Genomic DNA, 20,956 nt, shown 5'->3' with positions numbered 1-20,956 from the left:
CTTGAATCCTTGTCCAAAAAAGAAAACAGTTATTTTCTTTGGTCTCTTACCTCTGCAAATTTGGACTCCAGTTCTAAGTTGCGCTCCTCCACCTGTCTGAGGGAGTTCCTTGTGTGTTCATACATTTTGTGGGCATGCTCAGCTCTCTGCCTCTCATTCAACTCCTTCATCTCCAAAGTCGTGATTTTTCTTGCGGCAGAAAGCATGTCATTGTTGACTGTAGCCTTGTCTGCCTTATCCATGCCAGTTTCCCCTCCTGATTTAAAAACAAAAAAACCTGTGAGGATCCTCAAACTTGCTCAACTTAAACTATGTGGATACACAAGTTTAAACCAAAATGTTTTCAAAGTCGTTTAATTTAATTCAGATGTCAACTGCTGTTTTGTGTAGCTGTGATTGTTCCTCATGGGAGTTTGGTGAAGCTTCGTTTTGGTGTGGGTTTTGCAAAATTCATCAGTTACGATGACATTTAACTCGACGTATTCTTTGTTGAGGCAGGAATGTGAAAATCATGCCAGCTGCATCTTAAATCCCCTGAACGACCACAATGGAGCTAAAATCTACATAAGCTGTGAGATAAACATCTTCTTCATCACGACAGTGCATGCATGCATGTAGGACACAACAGTAGATTAAAGCTCAAAAAGAGAGTCTACAATAAAACAGATGTAAACATGGCCATTTGAGGCCTTGTGGGAAGTCTGAGCTCTGGCTTGTGTTTTCTCAACATCTCTACAGATGCTCTGCTGATGCCAGTGATGGCCTGGTCTTCAGCTTGTGAATGGCAAAGACTGAATCTGTGGCTAGATACTGTTTAGTCAATACTGACTGTCTCAATTGTTTTGTTATATAAATTGTACTTTTTATTTCTTGTAAATTTGAAGTCAACAAAAGCCAACATGTTTACCAAATGAACTGACATTCTCCCACGCTTGTTGTAAAGTATTAAGTTTCTCCTTGGTGATTTCCAGCTCTTTGTTCATGGCAGAGATTTGTTCTCGAAGAGACTCATTTTCACTCTGGGACATAAGAAAAAAAGAAAATAAACATATAGAAGAATGAGTTCAATTAAAAAAATGTTGGTAGAGATGGAACTGATCCGATCGGATATTAGTACAATATCAGAACTGGGCTTCGATATCTAAGATTCGCAAATTTGATTTCCATTCTCCGATTTCATCTCACCAAACCATGGAGGGAGCTTGTGTAATCTCATGTTAAAACTTTATAAGTATTATACAAAATATGTTGATACAGAATCAATTCTTGAAATATTTCCATTAGAACTCATATATATAAATAATTATGTATGATTTGTTCGCTTTTACTCTGAAAAGTCTGATGAGTAATGAGCTGTCTGTCGTACTTTAGCACCTGAAGAAGACGTGCTACTTTAAAATGTCACAAATACAGATATATTTTAGTCTGGGAACATAAAAAAGCAAGATGGCAACTTTAAGTGTGTGTACAACCAAGGTTTCCATGTTTCAAGAGTAAAACATTGTTCAGCTGAACAGCAGAGCGGTAAACTTTGAGCAGACAACATGAAAACTAAAGGGAATACCCCACAGAATAGTTGACTTAATCATTCTGGCCAGTCAGTCTCTATCAGTCAAGGACTATTTAGGAAACATCTGCTATATAAAATGCTGCAATGCTTTGTGACAATATGACTATGAATAAAGTGAAGGAGGACATGGGAATCTCCAGCATTGTTTTGATCATACGTTACAGCTTGTTGAGCATGACGGGTTTATTCCACAGTACATCAATAGCAACGCTTTCACTAATGCACAGAAACCTGGGGAGCATTTTAAACGTCATAACTAGGACACACTCATTTGTAGGATCTCCACACTGAACTAAAAAGGTCTTGCAAATCGGCAACATGAAGGCATTGTCGAGAAAGTATATTTTAGTATATTTTTAACAGATGCCTCTATGATAACACACACACACACACACACATATATATATATCGCTTGTGTCTTGCTCTCCTATTTAGAAGTGCTTTGTTGTTTACGACAGCCTAATGAAACTTTACACAATAACAACACTCCCAATAATGACCAAAATTGCAACAATGTTCATGTAAATTGAGTTGTTATGGGAAAATGTTGGTATTGGCCACTATCTACATATTGGATATTAGGATAAAATCAGAACCCTAAAGAAGTGGATCAGTGCATATCTACATATTGGAAATTCAATGAAAACACTTTACCAGAGTTTTAATACCTCTAAGTGTTGAAGGTTGGTGGTCTTCTGAATAAGACTACTGTCCCTCTGGAGAATGTCTCTGTATCTGGCTGTTAGCTCTGTGTACTGCTTGTTGGCCCTTTCCAGGTCTGATGAGGGCACACTGTCATCCAAGGCTTTCTGTAGTGCGGCAATCTTGTATGCAGCCATTTCCTTATGACACATAGCAGAAATAACACATTTCAAAATATTATGGGGTTATAACTATCCTTTGTGCTGGAATAGAAACATTCATGATGCTAACAACACAGACAAAAAATATATATAAATAAGGGAATAACTAAAATAAACATTTATTGTAAAAACGTATGCATCACTTAAAAGTCGGGAGGGAGATCCTGGAAAACCAGTTTAAACAAGCTACATTTTGAAAATACACACTTCAAAAGTCCAAAACCCTTTCTTCAAACCTCCTCACAAAGCTACACGTCCTAACCACTGACACACACAATTCTTCTTCCAGGGGTGGAGGGGGGGGAGCAACAATTGGCAGTTGAGTAGGATAGACAAATCACCATTCAATTGTCTAAAAAGGGCAATTTTAAAAGATTGGATGGTGTTTTTTAGTCCTGTCTATTCCACAGGTTACTAAATTCTTAGATTTTTGTGTTACAACATTTATTTAACTGGCTGCACCTGGGGTGTTGTATAAAGTACATGATATGACACTTCAACTCAGGGTCTATTCTGCTTTGGACAGGGATGTTTTTTATTTCCTTTTTACTGTTTTAAAAGTTAAATGCATTTCTTCAGACATTAAGCTTGAGTTTACAATATTAATCTTGTTTACTATTATTTGATGTAATAATTCCTTCAATACATTCAAATGAAAAAGAAAGTTGATTTTTGGGGCAAATTTAGCTGTGCAATTAAAATATGATTAATCGAGATGAAGTAATTACAAAGCCTGTAATTAAATAAGTAAATCCCTTTTCTTCCTCAGCAAGTAATTTCAATTATGTCTACATTACTAAATGCACCAAGTTACTGATATGTGGTTGGCTGATTACCTATATATCTAAATGCTGAAGAGGTGTACCTAATAAAGTGTCCAGTGAGTATTTATGAAAACATTGTCCATGTATTGAGGGAAAAAACACTGCAATTGTCATTTAATGCACAATTTTATAGAGCAGTATGATTTACTGTTTTGTGACACGTTATGATTGGAAAAGAGAGAAAATATTTCCAGGCTACCTTGTATCTCTGCAGGTAACCAATCCTCTGGATGACAGAAGCCTGCATGTGGCTGCTTTCATCCCTCAGCTTGCTGTTTTCCTTGCGGAGGTGCTGTTCTTGCTCCAGCAGGGTGGTGTAGCGTCTTGTCAGTTTCTTCTCATTAACCTTCAGGATAGTGAGCTTGCGAAAGACTTCGCTTAAGTGTCTTTTGGTTTCTTCCGGCTCTTTCTGAAGAGCATCCAGCAGGTCCTGATGGGTGAAAATGAGCAAGTTCAAATAAAAATGCACCACCTCCTCATCATCAAAAAATATGCATCTCTTGCTTGTTAACCTATGCACTAATTTTCTGTTCTCATTAATTTAACCACAGCTCTGGAGTTGTTACACATGTTGGAAACTGCGCTGTCCAAAATTCTCAATGGTCTTGCACAGCATAATGACTAATCTGTTTCCCCTTTATGATGTTTACACATTTACTGATGGAAGAGAAAAGTGTCCTGCTGAGATGCGTCTATAATACATTTGGTTTACTTTTGCTTGGTTCTTAACGCTGAACCATAAATACCATCTATATGTGTGTGGAAGAAAATGAGAGCCACATTGTAGAGCTGGTTGGGTAAAAGAACTGAATAATTCTGTGCACCTTGTAACAATTAACCGTGATTAACCTTTCAAGCATTGTACTTTCTGAACTTACATTCAGTTGTTGGATTTTGACATCGTCGACTTGTTTTTGCTCCTCCAACTTGTTCGTCATGTCTGAAAATGTCTCCTTCTCCTTTTGCCAGGCTGCCTTCTCACTACGACAAACAAATGACATAAAAATGCTTTTCTTGCACTTTGGTGGTTTATATTGTCATCTAATCATCTACTGTACCTTAGATATTCCTTGTAAAGGAGTCCCTGTTGGTGACTGATGACAGCAAACTTGTCTTTGTACTCCTCTAAGGCTCCAGCGAGCCTCTTGCCATTTTCCTCCTTGTTTTTGAGCTCCTAAATGAAAGCAGCATTGTCGGATTTCTTTTTTTACAAAGCTGACATGCAGCTGATTTATAGTTATTTCAGGCGGCGTCTTCAGAGTGAAGCGACACTGACCTGAAGCAGTCGAACAGCATACTCATTCAGCGAGCTGATGACCTCAGTGCTGCTGGGGCCCAGGCCCTCAGGGAGGGTCAGGGGTCGGGGGGCGACTCTGCTGCTGCACGATTTTCTAAGCAGCTCCAATTCACCTTCCAGCTGGCTCACCTGACAGGCACAGGTGATGAAAGTCCCAAACAAACCAATATGTCAAGCCTTTATACACACTTTCTCCTTCCGCGTCGTTACAACCATTTCTGACCGAAGAAGAAGAAAAAAATTCTCTGCTTTGTTCGTCTGAATGGGACAATCTGTCACTCGTGAAAAGAAAGATTTCAGAATGATTGTGGTCGGGTCATGGTCGCAAAACGAGGCACATAAATATGGTATCATACAATATGTGCTGGCAGACTGAGACGAGAGGAATGAACTGGTATGAAAAAAATGGAATGATACGAAAGAAAAGGAGCGGAGAAAACGGAGGGAAGAGGCTCATATTTAGGATAATATATTACAATAATTTTGCAGGCTGTGTTGTAGGACACATGAGTGCCTCTGGCCTTACGCAAACTTTTTTAGGTGTAAAAATATTAATGTTGGGATGGAAGACAGAAGGAAAAAAAAACATGTTAATATGTCAGTATATATCACAAAGAAACCAAAGAAAATTAGTCCCCTGCTTTCGACCCATCACTAGTTACGATCACTAGGACTAGTGTGCAGCAATATGCTGCACTTCGGAAGGACTTTTGGGGTTAAGGGGGACTATAAACCCTATTTCAACTAAGGGGTCTGAGTTGGGATCAGACAGTTTGGTTCAATAAACCCTGCATTTCCACAACCAAACGTAGCTTATCTGGTAGCAGCGTATCTGCTCGGAAGCAGAAGCTGCTTCTGCTATGAAAAACCATGATGTCATAGTTGCACGACACCCTCCTTTAATTATAAGAAATAAGGAAAAATACCTAACGGAGATGAATAAAGCATACATTAAGTTAAATTAAACGTGAAATAAACTAAGGGCAGCTGTTGAGAATGAAATACTTTGCAAGAGCAAATGAGAGAAATTCTTTGTCATGCACATAACATTAAATCAAGTCACAGAGACAATGTTTGAGAGAATACTGTATCCTGTTTTAGCTATGAAAATTTGTTTTAAAACCCCCCTGCGCCAATTCACATTTAATTTTTTAGAGTTGCAGTAGTTTAAATATGAAAAAAGTATAAAAGTAAAAACACTCTTTCTATATTTTCTCTTTCTTGTTCAGTAAAAATGGAAGAAATCTAAAAACAGAGAAAGTTGACTGAAAGACTGATCATTTCTGGCGTCTAGATTCTTCATCTTCATCTCAAATTCCATTTTTCAGCATTCATCTTAATGGTCATCTTCCCATACAAAAATGTTTCTGATCATTTGCAAAAGGGACATTGGAAAATATCCCCTTGAAAGACCAGACTTCAATAACTGACAACTTGAGATCTCCCACTGCTTTGCTTTCTTGCTAAAAGAAAACATGACCAGCAAAAATGTATATTAAAACAAAACAACTATCAATCCATCTGTCATTACTAGTCTGTCGGTATATCTTTTCATCTCGACATACAACCCAAATTCCAGAAAAGCTGCAATGTTCATTTAATTTGAACAAAATGTAAACTGAATGACCGTCAATTCAATACCAAAAGTCTAAAGTGAGAAATTTGACCATGTTATGCACAAAATGAGCTCATGTCAAATGTATCACTTTCTAAAAGCCTCAAAACAGCATGTGCATGTGTCCCATGATGAAGCATCTCTTTTTGTTTTCAGAACAGTTTAAAGACTTCTGGGAGTCGAGGTTATAGGCTCTAGAGTTGTTGTGTTGGAATTCGGTCCCATTCCTGCCTCATATAAGATTGCTGCACATTTTTGATGTATCTCAGTTCCAACATACCAGGTGTCCATTAAACTGATTCAACAGCCAATGAAGTTTGTCCACTACGAGTGATTAGTTTGAGTCAGGCATGTTGGAACAGGGATACATGGAAAACTTGCATGATTGTGGCCTTGGAGGACCAGAACTGTTTACCCCTGGTGTACTGATGCACCTCCATATCATCAGACATGCAAGATACTGAACTGAACGCTGATAATGCTTCCTCTTTGGCTTATAGGACACGGCATCAGTCATTTCTAAAAGAAAGTCAGATTTGGACTCGCCAGACTATAGAACACTTTCCCATTTTAAAACAATCCATTTCAAAGGAGTCTCGGCCCACTGGACACGGTGGCGCTTCTGGATCATGTTCAGCTACGGGTTACTTTTTGCATGAGAGCTTTAGTTCGTATCTAAACAGTAGATTTCATGAACCGACAGCGGTTTCTGGAAGTATTCTTGGCCCATTTACTAATTTCAGTTACACAAACGTTTTGATGAGTGATGTAATTACATCTGGGGGCCTCGAAGAGCACGGGCATCCAACAAAGGTCTTCATCCCTTCTGCAGAGACATCTTCAGTTTTTCTGAATATTTCATTGATTTATGCACTTTAAATTATCACAGTTGCAAAAGCTTTGCAATTCAACATTGAGGAAGATTGTTTTTGAAGTATCCCATAAATGCTTTATGCACACTGACAAATCCAAAAGTGTTGCCCACTTTTACCTCAGAAACGATATCATTGTCGAACGTCACTTTCTATGCTGATCATGTTACAGACCTGGTGTCAATTAACTTAAATACTTGCTGGTTTACCCTCCAGCTGAATCCTTTATGAGTTTCTTGTTTTTTAAGTAATTTGTTGCCACTGTGCCAAATATGAGTCCTGTTGCTAGCATAACATTTAACATGTCTCATATTGGGCATTAAAATCATTTAATTTAATGGCTAAAATTTTTTACATTTGTTATGCATGTTGTTTTAAACAAAATATTGGCTCATGTGTTTTAAAGGTCTTCCAGTTTTCATGTTGTTTAAATTTAATAAGATTCCACTTTTTTAAGAATTTGTGTTGTCTAACAATGTACCTTTTCTTTTGCTCTGACAAGCTGACTGAAGCTGCTGGTTGCCTCTTCACGAGCTGATTTCAGTTCCCGCCTCAGTTCTTCATTTCTTCCCACCAGCTGATGTATTTGGGACTTGGAGTCTGGTTCAGATTGCCCACCAAGACTACTGATGTCTATACCCTGTGACAAGAGAAAATGAGTAGGAACAACCTACTTTAAACACACACTGAAAAACAAAGGGTGATAAATAACTAACAGACATGCTCTCTGAAACAGAAAAGATCTTTTAAAGTTTTACCAGGCTCTCAGTCACAAAATTTGTCAGTTGCTGATAAGCAGCAGAAGCTGATGAGATGTCTCTGATGTGTCTTTAAATTACATAATCTTTTTTTATGATACTATTTTAGTAATTGTTTTTTTCAGACATAGGCTAACATATATTAACAACATAGAATAAACTGAATATAACTATAAAGCAGAACAAAAAGAAAAACCCCAGAAACGTTAAAAAAAAATCTACATCAAACACATAAAAAACAAAAACAAATTCCCTTCATATTCATCTTGATTATATACAAATCCCACCCGGACTGCAGGCTATTACCATGCTTGAAATCCATCAATCTTTTTCAGTCACATTCTCCTTATCCACTAAGTTTTCCAAATTTGTATGTTCAATTTAACTAATATGAGATCCCCCATATTTCTTAAAAAAAATTCTTGTTTAAGTAACATAGAGAAGCGGTTCATTTAACTGTTTACCAACATTTGCTCTTCTATACACATTTTTCTTAGCCAATGCAATCATTTGTTTTACTTGTAACAAACATATATCTATAAGGGTCTTTTCTCTTCTTTCGTGGTCAGAAAGGCCAGTTTTGTCCTGGGCTGCTCACAAGACCTTGCAAGGGAGCTGGGTGAGAGGAAGATGTTGGTCAAATTTAGATCCATCATGGACAACACAGCTCACCTTTCATATTCCACCATCACCATGTAATTATATAGCTAAATTAATTATATAGCTTCCGAGGTTGGATTTAATAACCCTTTATTCATAAATATATAGATTTATATTTATATTCTGTTTGCTTCAGAGCAGCTGTAATAAGTGAATTTCTCCACTTTGAGATTGAATAATCTAACATTCTAGCAGGAATAATTTGGGTTCCCATACTAAATGAACATTTAAGATGTTATTATGAGTTTAACATCATTCCATAATTGCTTTTATTTTGCTGTCCACACACAATTTAAATGTTACACGTAAAACAGAGATGAGGAATACTACTTTTTAATTTATTAAATTTTACAGGAGTTATGTAGGTAGAGTATGCAACATTGTGAGACAAATGTCAGTTGTTTCCTCACGTGCTGTAAGAGTAAGATTCCATCGCTCTCAAGACAAGATACTTGTCCATTGTAAAATAAAACATAATGGTTCTTAACTGGGCTTCCCAATGATTTAAGAGAGGATTAAGAATGTTTATTTTTCCGTAAGAAATTTACAAATGACTTCTTTAACTTAAAACAATTCTAAACGGGGGAGACAGATGTGATTTTTTTAAACAAATAGAGCAAATTAGTTTTAGTTCCTTTTTAAAAGATTAAATGTAGGGTAAGACATGTATTCTAAGAGCATTTTTTACGATATAGCTGAAAACCCCCTTCACATCCCAACTGTAGCCAATTAAATGCTCTAACATAAAAATAAAACATTTAGTCACTCGTGGAACGGAGAGGACTGAAAAAAACACCATCCAATCATTTTAACCTACCTGTTCTAACCAACTAGATGGTGATAAGTCTATTCGGTTCAACTGCTCTTTGTCCCTTTCCCCTCAACCCCTCTGCAAGTGCCCCTCTTTGTGCAAAAATCACACTCTCAGAGGCTTGTAGCACTTTTATAGGCAACAGAGTGAGAGCCAGAGTTTGGCTAGCTACTTTAGTTAGCATGCTGGGATCAAAATACTGTGAATCCTCAGGAACAAGCATGGCACCTTTCTGTGTTTTGAGGCGTTGACTCAAAGGGGACATGTGAAGAAAAGGGCTTGGACTTTGAATTGTGTATTTTTTCTAAATATAACTTGCTTGAACCGTTTTTCTACCAACAAAGAAGATAGGTAAATGCATCCATCTATCTGTGAGACCAGAAACTGATTCCAGAGCAACTTGTTTGTCTTGTCATATTTTTACATGCAAATAAGCATCTTAAGCTATGGAGCACAATCATTTTGCAGTTTTTTCCCAGCCGCTCAATGCTTTTTTGGTCATTTTGTTGCAAAGTGATAGAAACAACCTAAAGGGACATGTTTTTTTTCATATAACAATTTATAAGAAAGAGTATGAAAAAAACTGAGATGATGAAATTTAAACATAAAAACTAGCAACTACAGAGCGGTGAACGGTTTATTAAATCCCATTGAGCTCAACTGTCAATTTAAATTAGGCTAAATACACATCTGCAGCTTTATAAAATTTGTAAAGCATTAAGAAACAGCCAAAGAAATTGAAATATATGATGCTGATTTGTTGGTTGGTCTCAGAACAAAGAAACAAGACCTCTTGAAATGGGATGGAAGTTAAGCAGAATTAACCGTGTAGCTTCCCAGAAACTCATCAGATCTATGACCATAAATTTAAACTGACTTGACATGAATGTGAAAATAAACACAAAAACACAGAACAGTACACTGCTGTATATAAAAAGCTTATTTCAGAAAGTCTGCTATAAATCAAAAACAGTTAAAAAACATTTGACAGCCTGTTTGTAAGTAAACATTGTAACTTAATTATAACATGATTTATATGGTATGGAGACACGATGAAGCTGAAAGACTCAAAAGGGATTCATTGAGACTATGGTTTAAGCAAAACTTAAACGAAAACTACCAGGAACAAGGTCATGCATCCGACTCATACTACTTACTGTAAAACAAGCAACCTCATCTGCACCTCACTGCATTTACAAGTGTTGACTGCTGGAAGGGTGGGAATATCCAGCTTTGAGGCTACATACTGCAGCTGTCAGTAAACTGACACAAAAATATAGATTTTTTTCTTTATGTTATGTTCTGTACCAACATGAAAGCTCTAAAAGATATTTTGTGCATAGTTCAATATTATTGGCAGGATGTGTTTGGTTTAATTGTGCTGTTGTCTCAGCCAGAAAACAGATATGCTCAATTTCAGAGTGGAACTTGTCCAAGTTAAATGAAGTTGCGTGTATTAGATTTTGATGTTTTAACCATCTGGCTGGATACATAAAACCGTATCAAAATTCCATCCTAGTCATGACAAGGAATAAGGAGATACTTTATCAATCATATTTGGTGTATGTGAGATACTTACATTTGCCAGGTTTTTTAACCTAGGGATGGACACGGTATCATCACTTTGCGCAGCCTCTTGATTAATCCTGGGAGCTTGAAGTGTGTCCTTTAGTGCACCCTCCAGATCTTTCTTTACTTTCAACATCTCTTCCACTATTAGTAGATCACAGGAAGAAATGGTGACCACAAGCAATTCTGTCATAAATCTACTGAATTTAAAAAGAACACTATGATAGTATATCAGTAAACCCTATCCACATTGGAACTACTATCAAACACTTCAAAGGTTCATGTGGCTGGCTGTATAGAAATCCAGTGCGGTTCTCTTTGAGGTGCCATGTAGGACAGAATGCATTGCTTACAGACACAGACACACACAGACACATACCATAATCGCTTGCACAAACATCTAAAACCAACTCTCACACACTGGAAGAACATTGTGATAGTAAATTACTGAAAATTCACACATACTTGCAACTAAAAGCCAGCACATATATGCAATACATCCTGCACCTGTTAGAGGTTATGCAGGTGTATGTGTCAAGGTGTGGAAACAGGGATGGTTTCTATGTTCAAAACCGCCTATGGTTTTCTTTTATATAGAATGTTTTATTAAGATTGCTGTGGGTTTTAAATGTTTTGTGTTCATAAACTGGGACAAGTCTGTAGCCTAATTGCCAAATGACAGCAGCTGAAGGGGTGAAATTGCCCAAGTAGCACCATGGACGTTGGAAAAGAGACGGAAATTTTGTGTCAAATGAAGGACAACCATCAGGACTAAAGAAAGGTGGAAGAGTGGGAGATTTTTGTTTTGGTGCTGTCAAGAAATAAAAGGCATGGCTGTTCAGTAGCAGTGCTGCTCTGATCTATTACTCCCACTATCAGATGGTGGAAAACTTGGACAGAAACAGCTGTTAAACCATGCTGCTTCCACCTCCAAACCGAGGTCAGGATGCAGAGGTGAGGGGATTACTCCTGGATGAAACAGCTAGCTTCAGGGAAAACTCATCACCTTAGCCAGTAGTGTTGAAGTAAACACTGGACTCTGCTGTGTGACTTTTGGCGTAAACATACCAACTTCTTTTAAAATTTGCAATTCATTGATCTTTATATGCAAATGGTTCTAGGCATTTGTGGAAGTGATTAAAAGCAGGGTTTGTGAGTCAAAAATACCTTAAAGGCACTTCATCATTTTCCTTTATGCAAATCACACTTACATTTGAGTTGAAACTCTGTCTTCTGACGTTCCAGCTCTCTCTCTTTAGCGCTCAGTTGTTTTTCCAGGTATTCATTCTGCAAAAACAGATTTGCGCAAAAACAACTGAAAAAAGTTCACTTGGCCTAAAATAAACATAATTCATAGCATGGGAAATACCATTACCTAAAGTACTTTTTTTCTATGAACCATCTAAATAACAACAAACTACATTCACTGCAGGATCTCTGGTACTTGTTCAATATATCCGTCCTGTCATGTTCATGCCCCTTCACTTACTTTCATGTTTCTGGTCAAATTTTACCAGTCTGTTTCAACTGTTCTTAAATTAATGCAAATCTCTATTAATCTTCACCAGTTTTTATTAAACAGTCTTTTCAGCAGTGGAAAATATTTCACAGTACTGATTAACAGAACAACTGCAGTGAAAATACAGACATAGAACATGTATTCCACGTAATGTTAAATGAGTGTGTGTCTGTATGTGTATGTGCTTGTGTTTTTATAAATCCATGCACATGATATTCAGGTGGGCGACTAGTTTGTCATTTATTCATTGGACAGGTTGTGTATCTTCTCTTTCAAATAGTTAAATTCTCGAAAGGACACGAAACTGTTGTAAGGACATAAGTTCCCAGAATATGGGCCTCAGTCTCCTTAAAGTCTGGATCAAAGTCGGTTGATCCAGACGTTTCCAGATCATTTCCAAGACATTCTCTGGTTAAACTTCAAACTGGTTCAGAGACTGACAGATAACCTCATAGTCAGACTTATTGTGCTCAAGGTAAACAGAGAGCAATGCAAATGTCAAGCTATATTGTGGGGATCTGTGTGTCCGTGTGAAGATGCATTGATTAGTCTGGAAGGTGTGTTCACATGGTGGGAGGTAGGCATGAAAGCATTGAAAAGAAATGGGTTCACATAAACTCTTATCTGTGTGAAGATATACATAATTTCATCAGGAAGGTGGTTCGCATGGGAGGATCCACACATAAGGGCAAGAAAGAGATGTTTACCCACAAAGGACACAGTCTAAAATGTATGTGTGTGTGTGTGTGTGTGTGTGTCGGGGTGGTCTGTATTGGGATGTTATCTCATCTGATTGAAGAATTTAATGTGGATACTCTTTCTTTTTCTATGGCTGTCATTTTCATTTTTGAGGTTTATGAAAAAAATTTAAAATTGAATGAAAGTGGTGACCGTCACGTTTATATGTTTATCTGCGCTGTGTGGTGAAGATAGGAAGGTATTGGAGTAATCCGATCTACAACAAAATATTTGTAAGTGTTATTAAGTTGTTAATTGTTCAGATATCACCGGGACATGACATCATGGTTTATGGATGTGTTTCACGTTTTCAGTGTAACTAAGCTGCCAATGTTCAAGGCCAAACTTAAGACCTATTTATTCAAAAAGGCCTTTAGTTTGTAGTATTATGTTTTATACTATTTGTACTTTTTGTGTAATCTATTCATTTTAACCAGTTTTGTGCTTTTTCTATCTTTAGTAATATCTCATTTATTTTAATGTGCATTAATATTTCTATATTTTATGATGTTAAGTGCCTTTGTCAGCTTGAGTGTTGTATGGTGCTATAGAAATAAACTGACTGATTGAACTGAGTGTCATTGCATCATACGAGTTACGGCATAAACAACATACTTATTAAGTAGGTAGACAAATAACATGATGTTATTCACTTCAAAATGTATCATGTTTCACTAAACAGTTCATGAAATATTCCTTTATCATCTTTAAGTGTTGTGAAAAAAACTGTCTGCATGGATATGTCTAAAATCACAATCAGGACTATCACCTGTTATCACTAATAATATTATCTGGAGAAAATTAGAAAATAATAAGGCATGGAATGTATACATTTAAGTGTGAACATTAAATAAATTTTCTTTTTAATCAGTATGATGAAGGGTCTGTTGTGCATATTTATGCATATTTGTAGCTTAACTGCTCCTGTAACTGATGACCAGCCCTGTGCACGAGGATTTCCATTCACTCCTTGTTAAAGTGAATGAAACCCATCAGTACATCCTTGTACTGATGGGTTTCCTCACATAAACTATTTACTTTATATCTTTTCAAAACATTTCTGTTGGATTAAATCAAGACTTTGGCCTAACTATCACAAAAATCTAAAGTTTCTTTTACTTTTATTAGTCTTTGCTTCAGAAATTTGCTTCAGCTCATTGTTGTGCGCTAAAATCCACTGTCTATAGAGCAGTGGCTCTCCAACTTTTTGAGACAAGCTTAGAAAATAAGAAGCATAATATAAAATTGAAAGAAGGGAAAGGAAAAGAGAATATTAGATAAAGGTCATTTAAAGCACAGTCAAGTTGAGAAAAAAAAAAAAAGCTTAAGAGAAACAGAGCAGATTTGTAATTTTTAATAAAAACTACTGAAATGCAGCTGAGAACAGTTGAGTCTTTAACCTGGATTTAAATAAACTGAGTGTTTCAGCTGATCTGAGCCTTTCAGGGGGAGTTTGTTCCAGACATGCAGAGCATAGAAGGCTCAATGCAGCTTCTCCATGTCTTGTTCTGACTCTGGGAACTGATAAAAGACCTGATCCAGATAACCTGAGGGGTCCGGTAGGTTCATACCGGGACAAGAGGTCACTGATGTACTTTGGCCCTAAATCATTCACAGCTTTACAGACCAGCAACAGAAAAGTGAATTGCAAGACAGCAGTAATGTGTCTTACAGTTCAGAAATGTGTTTTTAGGATGTAAAAAATGATGTATTATTGTAAGGTTTACCTTCCGTCTGATCTCTTCGTCTGTGTAATTGCTGCCTTGCTTGAGTGGAACATGTTCTTTTCTGCTTGGCCAGACATCTTCCAACTGCAAGCTTGCCAACGGGATCCCTGCAGACACATTAACAGCAAAGCTCTATGACAAACTATATCGCATCTAAAACTAAACACATTTTAACAAAACCTACCCAAATATAATACACAGCAGACCTATTTGGAAAGGTTTGTCAAGTACAAACTCATTTTACTTAGCACCACCCCTCAAGGTTCAGATGTGATAAGAAACAACCTTTTCTAAGTCTGCAGTTTTTAAACTGTGACACATTCATGTGATTTTCCAGAACTGGACCTTTTACGTTTTTCTTTTTTCTTTCCAGCAGTGTTAACTTAACTAAACGTGTGTATATGCAAAACAATAATGCATTAATAAGACGCGTTTGATATGTAAAAACACTGATGCTAACTTCAGTGTTCAAATTTGTGATTTAATTCACCTCTTTCCTTCACCATGCGTCTGATTTGTTTCTTTAACTCCAGTCGCTCCTCTTCTAGCCGTTCAATCTAGAAATAAATCCAGACCGCGACCAGTGAGTTGAAAGAAATCCGTTATGTAGGTATAAAAGCAACACTTCTGACTGTCACAGCCTTTTACCTCTTTTGAGAGAACTTGGTTTTCTGCTTTATACTGGCGTTGTCTGAGGTCTTTGGCACGCCTGAATTCTGTCAGATCCACTTCCTGCTTTGGTCCCAGACCTGATACAACACCAAAATACAGACAAGTATTTGTTAAGACTTCACTGTTCCACATAAGTCTGTGGTCTCTAACCAGACTGAGAAATGAGAACTAGAATGTTTTTAAGAAGTCTAACCCAGTTTTTCTCGGAAATCCTCGTTTTCGTCCATGAGGTCATTGATTCTCAGCTCGAGCTGGTTGATCTCTTTGGTCATTGCCTCAGCCTCACGATCTCTCACTCTAACTTGATAGTTACACTCTTTGATCTCTGCAATGGCTGCTTCCAGGCCATACGTTCCCTGCGATACAGAAGCAGGGACGTAATTCCGACCATCAAAAAGCATTGCTTGTCTTGCTTTCTTTATTTTTTGTCTCATTGCTTTTTGGAGAAATCAGGATGAGATTAGTTTTATTGAAAAACAAACACCACACTTGTAAATCCAAAAAGCATGTTGATCACACCCTAGTCACATCACCATTTAAACATCCCTATTAAAGGCAAGCATGGATAGCAGAGGAAAAAAAAATTACAAGCTTCACTTTCTTGGAAATCAAGAGTCAGCTAATTCGATATGGATGGAAAAAGTCTTGGAAGTCGATGTCGAACACAAAGGAGAAAGAGAGGGTATTTGTAGACTTACAGACTCATACTGGCTCAAGCGGTTTGTTGCCTCAATGAGTGCTTTGTCTTTTTCCTCAGCATGAGCTTCGGCCATCTTTACTGCCTGCTCTGCTTCTAGTGCTCTGGTTTCTGCAGCGTTAAGCTTGGATGTCAGTTCCTCCATCTTCCTCTGCATTGTTGATGGCAAACCTTGGACAAGAAAGGCTGACAATTACTTCAACCACTGACAAAAATGACAAGTCATTACTAAGACAATTTAGAAATTCGTTCTCATGAGTTCAGACACAAAATTGACATTTAATAAAACAAAATGCTTTGTTCATACTTCAATTTAGCAAAAGAACAAAACAGAACATCCCTGAATTTATGATCACTGTTTACCTACATGTAAAAAATATGAAATTTACATGGCAGGATAAATTCACAGCAGAACCATAACAACAGAAAAATAATCCAGTGTGTGGTGGCGAGTGTGTAGGGGTGTGAGTCTGCTGTAACAGATTTAAAGGATACATTAAGGTCAATAAATAGTTTGCGTTACCAAACAGTAGAACTGGCAATTAATGGCTTCAGCAAACAATAAATCAACTAAGTGATATTAAAAAGTGGTTCAGGACAAAACAGTTTTCATTTTGAATGTTCGATCCTGTCGGATGTGTTTTGCTTCATACATACTTCTGAGCAAACATCTGGATCTTTAATATCCTAAAGTCTCATAACGGAAAGCTGCTGTAGGTGTCAACAAAGTCAATCAGCTCAGCGAGACTTGCTGCACTTTGACTTATCTGATTCAAATTTCATTGGTGTAAAGTAAAAAAAAAATCTTAATAATGATCGTTATCTTTTGAAGACATTTGTGGTTGTTTACTCATCAGCCCAACCAGATGAGTAAACGACCACCAACCAGATCCCTAAAGCTTGTTTCTTTGACTTGTCAACACTTTCCAGATCTGATTTAATCTTTTATTTATATTTGTCTCTTTTGGGAAAGTAAATAACCTTTACTAATAGAATAATGGCTCACGACTGATAAAAGAAAACCCCTTTTCACACATTATGTAAACATGTTTTATAAAAACCCACCTCGGTCTTTGTTTGTGGATGTTTTGAGCTCCTCAATTAGCCGGGCGTGCTTCTCCATCTCTCCCGTATACTGCTCCACCTGCTCGCTCAGCATCTTGATTTGATTATCTCGCTCTTGGACGGTCTTTGGGGGCATTCAAAAGCATTTCAAAATAATTAGAATTTATGTGCAATACTAAGCCCAGCTGTTGCACACTTCATTATTGGCATTTTTAACAGGAAAAGAGTTTATGAAATGAAAACAAGGAGCGGCTAGAGATAAGAGCCAGATGACAGATGAAACTTACACCGCAGAGCTCATATATGACCTGGCCCGCAGCAGCGATAGAGATGGAAGGGAGGACAGGTTGATAAGAAATGACAAGGCAGAAATAAGAATGCCAAAGAAAAACAACTCAGGACATGGAGAAGAAAAACATGGAAGCAGAACCATCCTAAGCTAGGAATACCTTGCATCAATGCCTATCCCAAGTAGTTATTCCTATTTCTATATATGCAAGTGTACATATTTAATCTAAAAGTATTTTTAAAATCTCCAGTTAATCACATTATATGACACGATTCAATGAAAAGAATATTGACATTTCCTCCTAATGCAGCTTTGCAGGTAACGTTGATGAATCAAAGTAAAATCTACTTTTTTAATAAAAGAAACAAATTACAACAAATAATGAGATGTCAAGAAGGATGGTTATTTCCATTATTACACTTCACCCCCACTGACCTTCCTGTGGTGGCATAAGAGTCTTTCTGAGGATAACTGCCTTATACATCCACACCTGAGTGCAGTTCTGGATGTTAAGTGCCACCAAGTAAAATAGTCTTTTGGTAGTACTAAGTAATATAGCATGAAAACTTTGTAATTCAACAAAGTGTTTACTTATTACAGCTAGCGTCTAACTAAAAGTGCTCTGAGATGCTACCTACAACTGCAGTCACCATCTTTTATTACACTCATTAATACAAATCAAACCAATTGGCCGCACAGAGCTGCACATGCTTGGTATCATGTTTATTTTTAAACAAAATTTGTTTCTAAAGGGCTGTAGAGAGTGTACTGTGTCTGTCTTTTCAGACTGCAGATCTTCAGATTACACACTATAAAACAGACCATGTGATGATGTAAAGGCAGTGATTTCTGGTAAACCAAAGAAAGAAGCAGCTGATAGTGTTTAGATTCTGTAACACTTTTCCAAGTGTTGCCCCGGGTGGATGTGCCACATTGCCCGTTAAGGTTTGGTTAAAAAACACGTCTGGTGCAATCTGAATGGTGTTTTTTACTCCCATTTTCACACATTTTTGCCATTTGCTACTTTTTAAGTTTGAAAACAATCTTGTGGCGCACCCACTGAGCTGTAATTCCAATAATAAAATTATTCTTTCAGTTAAAGTTAGGATCTCGTGGCACTAATGCATGACAATTCCAATGTCAGGGACAAATATAAATAATATTCAATAACAATAAAAAAAAAAAAAAAAACTATAGATGTCATTTTTATCAGAAGAATGAATATCTTATAAACTTTACTGTTTCTACAATCATTTCTCTTTTGGGAGTTTTCTGATCTCAGAATCTGCCTCAACAAAGACGGCCAATAAATAACACAATAAAAGAAAATAAGTATTAAAAACCACGTGGATAATGCAGATTATGTATTTCCTTTTTGGGACCTATTTCCTTTTTGGGACCCACCTGCTGCAAGGCAATAATGTTGCTCTTGTCCAAGTCAAGCTGGGCTGAACGCAGTTTTTCCCTCAGGTCACGAATCATCTGCTGGTACACCAAAATTTCATCATCCTTTCCAGAGAGCACTCTCTGCAGAAGGAAAAGATCATGTCACTGCCAAAGCTGGGCTCATGTCAGCTCTGTAAAATAGTCCTAACCAAGTACGAAAGTCAGTGATCATGGTAATGAAGAATTGCAGTTTTTTTTTTTTACTCTGCATTAATGAACTTTAATCAAACAGGTAAATCCCTTATAAATGTTCAGACTTTGTTTATTATTCTGGCTCTTGACGATTGTAAAGTTTTAAAAGAAACTGGGAGGTCATGTGGAACAAAACAAGGACAAAACAAAGTAATTCTTCATTAATTTTCTTCACCGCCTAATCCAATTCAGGCTCAGAAACTGGAGCCTATCCCAGTAATCATTAGGCGAGAGGCAGGGTACATCCTGGACAGGTTGCCAGTCCATCACAGAGACACACAGAGAGATAAACAACTCGTCACGCTTAAACTCACTCCTAGAAACTATTTAGATTAACCAATTAACCTAACACGCATGTCTTTGGATGGTGGGAGGAAGACAGAAGAAAACCAACACACAAGTGGAGAACATGCAAACTCCACACAGAAAGACCACTGTTTGAACCTCCCCCCAGCCAAGGCTTGAACCAGCGACCTTCGTGCAGTGACGCCAGAGTGCTAACCACTATGACACCGTGCAGCCAAAGTAATTATTAAGAAATGAATTAATTCAATTTAATCAAGTAAAACCTGTATTAAATGTGGGAACTGAGAAATCCCTGTATCAGCAGAGTAGAAACTAAATAAATATTTGCTTCCAGGCTTCAGAAATCTTTTCTTCTTTAATAAAAAAAGTAAATGAAAGAAGTCTTTTTTGTGTCTGCGGCACTGAGGCCCTGACATGCACATCATCTGGAAATGGGCAAACACTTTAAAAGAGAACATCTCAACACAAGCAGACATGCGGTAACAATGACGGTGATGGTTACAATTATTGGTATCACTATCAATGTTAATAGCAATAACATAATAGTCATTGATACAATAATAATAATTTAATTCAGCTTTATTAGTATAGTGCAATTTCACAAAAATGTGAAGGGGTACTTCATAGTCACATCAACCACTTTGTAACCACTTTACAATGAGATTAGTTATTAGGTATTCTGGCAAAAGTACTAACTATAATTATTATATCATTATTTTCACCTAAGGCTCGATTCCACTACAGGTAAGCTAACTGTGATTCATACCACATCATTCTTTCAGACAGATGATATGCAGGCAGAGACCTGGACTCACAACACATAATTCACTACATTTAGACATAAAACCTCTTTGCTTTAGTAATGTTACATTGTGTTTTACTCCTTGTTCTCATGTCCCGTGTCGCCAGTCGTGTGTGAAGATGGCGATTCCTGCAGTATCAGGGACTGAAGTTTCAGGATACTCAGTTTTCAAAACAGCTACTTCGTACGAATACAAATGTGGAAACGAAGAGTTAAAATTGAGGTCAAGCTTTAACTCACCCTGTACTTCTACATAACTCTAATGATTTTAGAAAGTTAGCTGATATGACATGGAAAAAGTGAAAATGTGAAAAGTGCCCAGAGTGAGATTAAAAATATCAAACCTGAAATTGCTGTTATGAGTCAATGTTTGTGTTCATTTCTGGCTCTTTGTTCAGATAATTAAACCGACTGAGGTTAGTTAAGTATACAGACATGCAAACAGGTAGAGCGAGTTGAAGATTTCGCAGGAAAAGTGGCTTGATTGCAGATGATTAGCTTGAAACTTGGCAGGATGGATCATGACTATTTCACACATTTTATAATGATGCTTTTGCTTCTTGCTCACATTATGTATCTAGTAAATAGTACAATGACTCAGCCAGACAACCATTTTTTTTAGAATGGAGCCCGGCTTATTTACTTCAAGCCAAATCTGGCCAAA

The 20,956-nt window shown here is 37.1% G+C and overlaps 1 protein-coding gene across 1 annotated transcript in view; it reads right to left on the bottom strand.

The window, feature by feature from the left end:
- The window catches only part of cep290 (centrosomal protein 290), a gene marked incomplete at its 5' end in the record, with an annotated part of 60,668 nt that overhangs the window by 33,391 nt on the left and 6,321 nt on the right, over positions 1 to 20,956 (bottom strand). The window contains 17 exons of the mRNA XM_079256662.1: positions 51 to 256; positions 908 to 1,019; positions 2,239 to 2,412; positions 3,457 to 3,687; positions 4,136 to 4,238; positions 4,316 to 4,431; positions 4,534 to 4,683; positions 7,523 to 7,681; positions 10,850 to 10,983; positions 12,051 to 12,126; positions 14,824 to 14,930; positions 15,314 to 15,380; positions 15,472 to 15,572; positions 15,689 to 15,851; positions 16,194 to 16,363; positions 17,258 to 17,381; positions 18,951 to 19,073. Coding sequence (XP_079112788.1) covers positions 51 to 256; positions 908 to 1,019; positions 2,239 to 2,412; positions 3,457 to 3,687; positions 4,136 to 4,238; positions 4,316 to 4,431; positions 4,534 to 4,683; positions 7,523 to 7,681; positions 10,850 to 10,983; positions 12,051 to 12,126; positions 14,824 to 14,930; positions 15,314 to 15,380; positions 15,472 to 15,572; positions 15,689 to 15,851; positions 16,194 to 16,363; positions 17,258 to 17,381; positions 18,951 to 19,073 — 2,316 coding nt within the window. The remainder of the gene's footprint in view (positions 1 to 50; positions 257 to 907; positions 1,020 to 2,238; positions 2,413 to 3,456; positions 3,688 to 4,135; positions 4,239 to 4,315; positions 4,432 to 4,533; positions 4,684 to 7,522; positions 7,682 to 10,849; positions 10,984 to 12,050; positions 12,127 to 14,823; positions 14,931 to 15,313; positions 15,381 to 15,471; positions 15,573 to 15,688; positions 15,852 to 16,193; positions 16,364 to 17,257; positions 17,382 to 18,950; positions 19,074 to 20,956) is intronic.

The sequence above is a fragment of the Telmatherina bonti genome (genome assembly GCF_933228915.1).
Source record: "Telmatherina bonti genome assembly, chromosome: 2".
NCBI lineage: Eukaryota > Metazoa > Chordata > Actinopteri > Atheriniformes > Telmatherinidae > Telmatherina > Telmatherina bonti.
The sequence above is the reverse complement of the archived record's forward strand: the minus strand, read 5'-3'. Positions and strand labels throughout refer to the sequence as shown.